The 6,603-nt window shown below is 41.5% G+C and overlaps 1 protein-coding gene across 1 annotated transcript; it reads right to left on the bottom strand.

Moving 5' to 3' along the window:
- Positions 1–80: 80 nt before the first annotated feature.
- On the bottom strand, positions 81–3,126 carry LOC103698090 (putative polyol transporter 4). Its single transcript, XM_008780060.6, has 2 exons — positions 2,676–3,126; positions 81–1,967 (listed from the first exon to the last, which is right to left on the bottom strand). The coding sequence occupies exons 1-2, from the start codon at positions 2,902–2,904 to the stop codon at positions 592–594; spliced, it is 1,605 nt and encodes a 534-aa protein (XP_008778282.4). The 5' UTR covers positions 2,905–3,126; the 3' UTR covers positions 81–591.
- Positions 3,127–6,603: the final 3,477 nt, after the last annotated feature.

The following is a 6,603-nucleotide window of genomic DNA, read 5'->3' as shown; positions in this document are numbered from 1 at the left end:
CTCTTAGAAAGTATATCACTTCCTAAGTGGGACATCAATATTTGAAAACTGAATTTTGGACATTAATTTCTGGCTTGATATACTGCAAGAATACTTACTAAAATTACTTTGATGGAGTCAAAGTATATAACCATGGATGAAAAGAAATGGTTATAGCTTCAACCCATAATAAACAAGTCAGACAAACATATACCATTACAGAAAGCAAACGGGAGGCCTATACACGATAAAAATTTTGCTTGATGATAAATAAAGGTATTTGAATCTACTTCCTGTAACTTCTATCAGCAACACAGATATGGGGGAAACATGTTGAATCTTTTAAGAGCATAAGGTTTGTTCCTGAAGAAAACTACATAAATTGTGATTTGACTTCAACTCTATCCCCATTATGGGCAGCAGGAATATACAAGCAGCCGATAACTCCACAAGTTCTTCCTTGCGGTCTTATATCCAGCGAATCTGCCAGTCATAATTTCGGCAAGTATAAACCATGAAAAAATGATAGCATCACAAAGAATTACATACTGTGATGATCTAGCTCTGCTTGCAACAGGATATTGTCACACAGCTGCAAGACTGCTGGCTGATTTAATTCCTCTGCACCAGATGCTCGACATCTCCAAGCTCTACTTCATGTCTCTGCCATTCGATACCATCTTGGAATAACATCTCAATCTGCTCTAAAGTCTTTCCTTTGGTTTCAGGGACACACTTGTACACAAAGACTACAGACGTAGCTGAAATAAGTGAAAAGATGAAAAAGGTTCCTCCCACCGAGAGGATGCGGCACACGGACAGGAAGGACATAGCAATCAGGCCACTGCTCACTCTACTTCCTACTGCTCCAAGTGCAGATGCCTGAGCTCGCAGCCTTAGTGGAAAGATTTCAGAACTCAACACCCAGCAAATTGGGCCTATTCCAACAGAGAAGAATGCAACATTCCCACAGACTGCCAATATAGCTACCCCAATCCCAACTTTTGTTGAAACCAGTTCATGTCTAAGCAGTGAAAGAGCGAGGCCCAGGCCAAATAAGCAAGCAGTCATCCCAATTGTGCTAACATAGAGTAATGGTTTTCTACCCACCCTGTCAATTAAAAAGATAGCAACCAAGATGAAAAGAGTTTTTGTGAAGCCAACAGCAACAGTGGCAGCAAGAAGTTTGCTATCAGACTTGATTCCTGCGTCCTTGAATATTGTTGGGCTATAATATACAGTTGCATCAATGCCTGTAATTTGCTGGAAGCATTGGATGCCAAAGCCAGTGATCATCATCCGACATACTGCAGGAGAAGGGCTCAGAAGTTCGCGCCAAACAGCCTTTTCCTCATACCCCTCTGCACCTGTAAAACTAGCAGCTTTCTCTATCTCAGCCAATCTCTGCTCCACATCTTCGTCACTCTCATTAAGCTTCATCAGCACTGATCTTGCTTTGTCGACCCTCTTCTGCATAACTAACCACCTAGGAGACTCTGGGATCACAAATAGTGCAATACCAATAAAGACAGATGGGAGGATCCCAACACCAAGCATTATTCTCCAGCTAATATGATATGAAAGGCCGGAGAACACATAGTTGGAGATGTAACCAAGAAGGATCCCTATATTTATGAAAATCTCAGGAAAAGAAGTCAGAGATCCTCGGGCAACAGCAGGGGATATTTCTGCTATGTAGACTGGTGCAATCATAACACCAAAGCCTATCCCAACTCCAGCCAACAGTCTGCCAATCATCAGGACTAGGAAAGAAGGAGCACAAGCCATTATAGCAGCACCAGTTTGGAAAACAACAGCAGCCAACCCTATAGTCCATTTTCGGCCAATAGCATCTGAGGTTCTTCCACCTGCTAAGCTGCCCAAAAGTGAAATAATGCTCAAACACCCAACTAGAACTTCTTGCTGTACCTCTGTTATGTGCAAATCCTTTTGAATGAATAGAATGCATCCACTCATAACACCCACATCTGCAAAACACAAGCCACAGGTCAAAACCTAAACTTGAGTAAAGTCTTTATAGTCTGTTTCATGTAAATGATTTAGAGAGAGGGGGGCGGGGGGAGAGAGATCAACAAAGTTCTTCATTAACTTTAATCCCGTAATATGGCAACTGCATTGACTAGAAAAAACAATAACATCTCCCTATGGATATCCTTAATATCTCTTCGTGCAAAACTGTACACAGAAGGGACTGAAGAAAAAAAAAAGTCGCAAGGGGAAAAGGTACGCTGGACATCTAATATATAGTTGACACCTGCTCCCGAAAACAAAAGATAAATCAACATATTTACCAATTTTTCAGTATACTGGCGTATTGGCAGTTCTCAGTACCAAAAATCCATCAAAAATCGCCAAGATCCTACATTACTATACGCAATGCAATTGTTTCATAAACACTGATCAGCTAAAATTGTTAGCAACATATCGGGAAAATCCAGAATTTCCACCATTGACAAGAAAAAAGAGATCTTGACCAGCATTACAGAACCAATCAAACAAGTATTTCATGTTTTCATATACCCAACAATCCTAAACCTCTTGATCAACAAACAAATTCAAGCTAAAGAAAACAAATCTAATCCATCTGGAACAGATCTAAGGGATTATTATAGATTTCAGCCTCATAAAAATTAGAACTTTAAGAGATCAAAACAGCGAGGAGGGCTTATTCTCACCGTAACCGAGAAGAACGTTGTTGAGCGACGCAAAGACGGCACAGGCGAAGACGTATCTCCTGCTCTGCGCCCCCCGGCTCCGCCCCGTCGCCGAGACCTCCCCATCCGCCTCCTCTTCGTTCACCTCGGCGTCCATCCTCCTGTACTTTCCCTTCTCCCCCAGCCGCGAGAACCGCGGCAGCCCGTTCCCGTTCCCATTTCCCACCTCCTCCAAATCCATCGACCCCATCTCTCCCTCTCCCTCTCCCTCTTCTTCTCTATCGGGAGGAGAATAATAGAGCAGAGATTTGCGGATCAAGAGAGGGAGAGAATGGTCGGTCGGATCGCCGGAGAGGCGGTTGGGCGAGATTTAGGCTTTTCGGAGACGGACGGCGGCGACGGGCGGAACTCACCTGGCCAGCTTTATATCCCCTGCGTCTTAGAATTCTATTTTATTGAATTATTTCTATCTATCTATATTTGCTGAATAATTCGGAGGAGGTTCGTAAAATCGTAAGTCGTAACCCGCCAAGCCGACAGCGGGAGAAACGGTTTCGGACAGGTATTCGCCGGCTGTCATAGATTATGTGTCAAATTATGATTCGTCGAACAATGTGGAGTCATGTGCTGATGTCATCTTAGCATTTCCAGGTGGCAGTGGTGAGGTATATTTTTGTCCAATGAAGTTGACACGTCAGCGACTAGGCGAGGAGAACGGCAAACGAATATTGGCAAAACATGACTTGACGAGTTACTATGACGGACTCCTGTAAGTCTAGTTTGCGAGTGGGACCCACTGTAAGGTGAGAGTTTAGACCTCAAGACTGGGATTCTCTGAGTTGCGTCTGGTGGGGATTTTGGCGAAGGCGTGCGGAGCGGTAGGTGGGGTAAAGGAAACGTTCATCTCACTGCTGGAGTCCAGACGATAATGCGGGCGTACGCGTACGAAAAACTTATGCAATGATGTTCCCTGTGGGACCCACCAAGCGGACACATGACCGTTGATCGCGGAGGAAAGTAGATCTACCGACTCTTCAGCGTATCCAAGCATTGATCTCGCCGGCTTCTTCCTTTTTTTATTCTTTAGGACGGGGGAAGTTTTGACGGCCTAGGGCAGGTGGTTCGAAGCCCATTGTTGAAAGACCAAAACTACGTCATTACACGTGGTCGCAACCAAGAAGAGACCACATATTTGTACACGTGGGAAATATATCAAAGATTAAAGAAAAAAGTGAAAATATAGCTGAGCCTATCAGCTTTGGCCATGTGTCGTAAGAATTTCCTCTTTCTATGCTACCTATGATTTTCGATTTTTTCTCCCTTTTAATGATCTTTATTTGATATTTCCTTTTAAAGCCCGACAGATATTGTATACTTATAGATTGCCGTATCATTACTACAATTTTACGCTACCCGCTCCAATGCATGTATCTATATATATATATAGAGAGAGAGAGAGAGAGAGGGGGAGGGGGGGAGATATATAAGAGAGAAGTTATATAAGCATCGGCAGCAATCAAGTAAGCCAGCTAATTTAGAATTTGATCACCTCTTTCGCAAATTATATCGGCTTTCAAGTAGACAAAGGCTAGCTAGTCAGCAAGCTGGTTCCTTTTCAATATATATGTGTGGCTTTAAAGGTCCAAATAACTTCTTTCAGCTGTAAGATATCTCTTACCATAAAGGATTATTATGGTATGAGTAATCATACGATCCATGAATCCAAGTTATAATAGGAGAAGAATTGCCTTCTAACCACATATGAGTAGTTTTAAATTTGAGTATGGCCAAATACAAACCTTTGCAAGCTATAGTTAGTGAAGCAAAATGAACTTTTCAGCAAAAAAAAAAAAAAGAAGCAAAATGAACCAAGCAAGTTGGAAGGTTTTTGCTGCTTGCTTAGGTAAGAGATTTGTGATGGGCTCTAACAACCTAACTAGCACCTGCTAGCTCACCTTTAACTGAGCCATTAAAGTTCACCTTCAACGCATCAAGAGGAGGGGCAGTAGATTCAGCAGGCGAACTCGGGCGACGGCGGCAGAACCCGGCGAGAAATATTTCGAAACCATCCGTTGTGTTAGCAAATCATACGAGTCATAGTTGTTTAGCTCTGAGTCTATGATTAGTCAGCAGAAAGAAGAAAGCTAGCTCTATTAGTTATCATTTCCTACTAATCGTCATCTCCATCCACCACCCCCTCGATGTAACCAAGTGACCTTTATTTCATAAATAATAGGGAGACTTACCTTGTCGAGGCTACTCCTGGAGGAAAGTATTGAATGGTCCCACGGTAGGCCTTTCAACCAAGGGAAAGCATACCTTACCATATTTTCCTGTGTGCAAGATGATTCGTGAAAAACCCTTCCATTCCCGTTCTTCTAAATAAGCTACGCTATCAAAGCCTTGATTCTTTTATCTACTTGGGCATGAGACACAGATTCCACCAATACTGATAAAGGAGGAGGAACAAAGCTACCGCCAAAAATCATGTCAGCCTTAACGAGCACTGCTTAGCATAACAGAACGAGACTATTATATGATCAGTCTTCTAATTGGTTAGCACAAAGATATTATAATGCCATATCTAATAAAGGTTGACTTACATGGGATTTTCAGCCAAACCAGCTTCCACCAGAACGTTTTGACTCTGACTAACATATGTAATAACCAAATCCAATAAAAAAAGAGGAAATATCTTCAGAAGGATAGCAGCCAGCATCTCACTCTTAATATGACTTTATTTCCATAATTGAGCAATCTAGTTATTCTAGGCCATCAATATTATTATGAAAAAGAATCGGTTTGCAAGAAGGACATGAGTTTGGCGTCTTACATATAAGGCTCGTTTGGTTTACGGAGAAAGAAACAAGAAAAGTGCGATCAACGGAAAAGTAAAAAAATGTCTCCAATTGGAGTTTTTAAAGGAGAGAGATAGAAAAGTTGTATTCCCGTGAGAATATGATTTCTAAGTTTCATGGAAAAGTCTTTCTCATGAGAAACATGAAAAAATTATTTTTTTTGCTAAAAAAAGAGGTAGGGGGAAGGAAGGGACTAGCCCACCCCCGCATAGCAGCTTCCACTGGGCCTCCGCCCCACTAGGATAATGTTCGATGCAGGTAGACTTCGTTTTACTCATACCCTCCCCATCCGAAGGTGAGTACATAACATCTGGCACCACTCAGGTATAGGTAGAAGAAAAGCATAACTATTAACTAGCCATTCGGGTGTGGGGCATCCGGTCTCCAAATTTAATCGACGCCCGCGCATTTCGAACCCGTGCAACTTGGGCGGAATTATCGCCCTCTTACCACCAGACTACCACCTTTACCATCTTGGTGGCGAAAAGTTATTTTTCCATAAGCCGAAAATCGAAATATTTTTATTTTTTTCTAAAAATATCCTTATTTGATCTAAAGCATTAAAGATCCAATTTTTATTAAGGGTATAATAGGAATTACACATAACTTTTTCGAAAAAGTAAATGATCAACTAAATATAAGCCCTCCGAAAATCTATCACTTTTTCATTACCAATTAAATATGTCAAAAATATTTTTAAAATATTTTTATTTTTTAAATTTATTTTTTATAAAAAAAATTACTCTCTGCGGACCAAACGAGCCCATAATGATCCGTTGTTTAGATGGTCGGGAATTCAATTCCGAGACACTACTATAAAAAAAAAAATATGAGCAAAATTATTTATTTATTTCCTCAGGAAGGAAAGTACCGGTCGCTGTTTTAGGCGCCGCCTTGGGTCGGTGGGTTATGCGCTGGAGGTGTGAGCGAGGATCACGGAAACAGGAAAAGAAATTGAAAATAAGAGGCACCAAACAAGAATCTAAACGAATGAGAAGATGTGATGTCAGTTCCCAGTCCCCACCGAGTTAGAAAAGATAGCAGCCATCGAGCTCCCAAAAAGAGAAAAGTCAAAGACAAAAAACTAAAGC

The sequence above is a fragment of the Phoenix dactylifera genome, chromosome 10 (genome assembly GCF_051530095.1).
Source record: "Phoenix dactylifera cultivar Ajwa chromosome 10, Ajwa_hap1_PhDact_Kaust_v1.1, whole genome shotgun sequence".
In the NCBI taxonomy this organism is placed as follows: domain Eukaryota; kingdom Viridiplantae; phylum Streptophyta; class Magnoliopsida; order Arecales; family Arecaceae; genus Phoenix; species Phoenix dactylifera.
This window is presented reverse-complemented; position numbering and strand designations above follow the sequence as displayed.

What these genes read in the sequence shown, in the direction of transcription:
- LOC103698090 (XM_008780060.6), bottom strand. Translation starts at nt 2,904, where the DNA reads ATGGGGTCGATGGATTTGGAGGAGGTGGGAAATGGGAACGGGAACGGG. An exon ending in CAACGTTCTTCTCGGTTACG is followed by an intron (nt 1,968 to 2,675) that starts GTGAGAATAAGC and finishes TGTGTTTTGCAG; the next exon opens with ATGTGGGTGTTATGAGTGGA.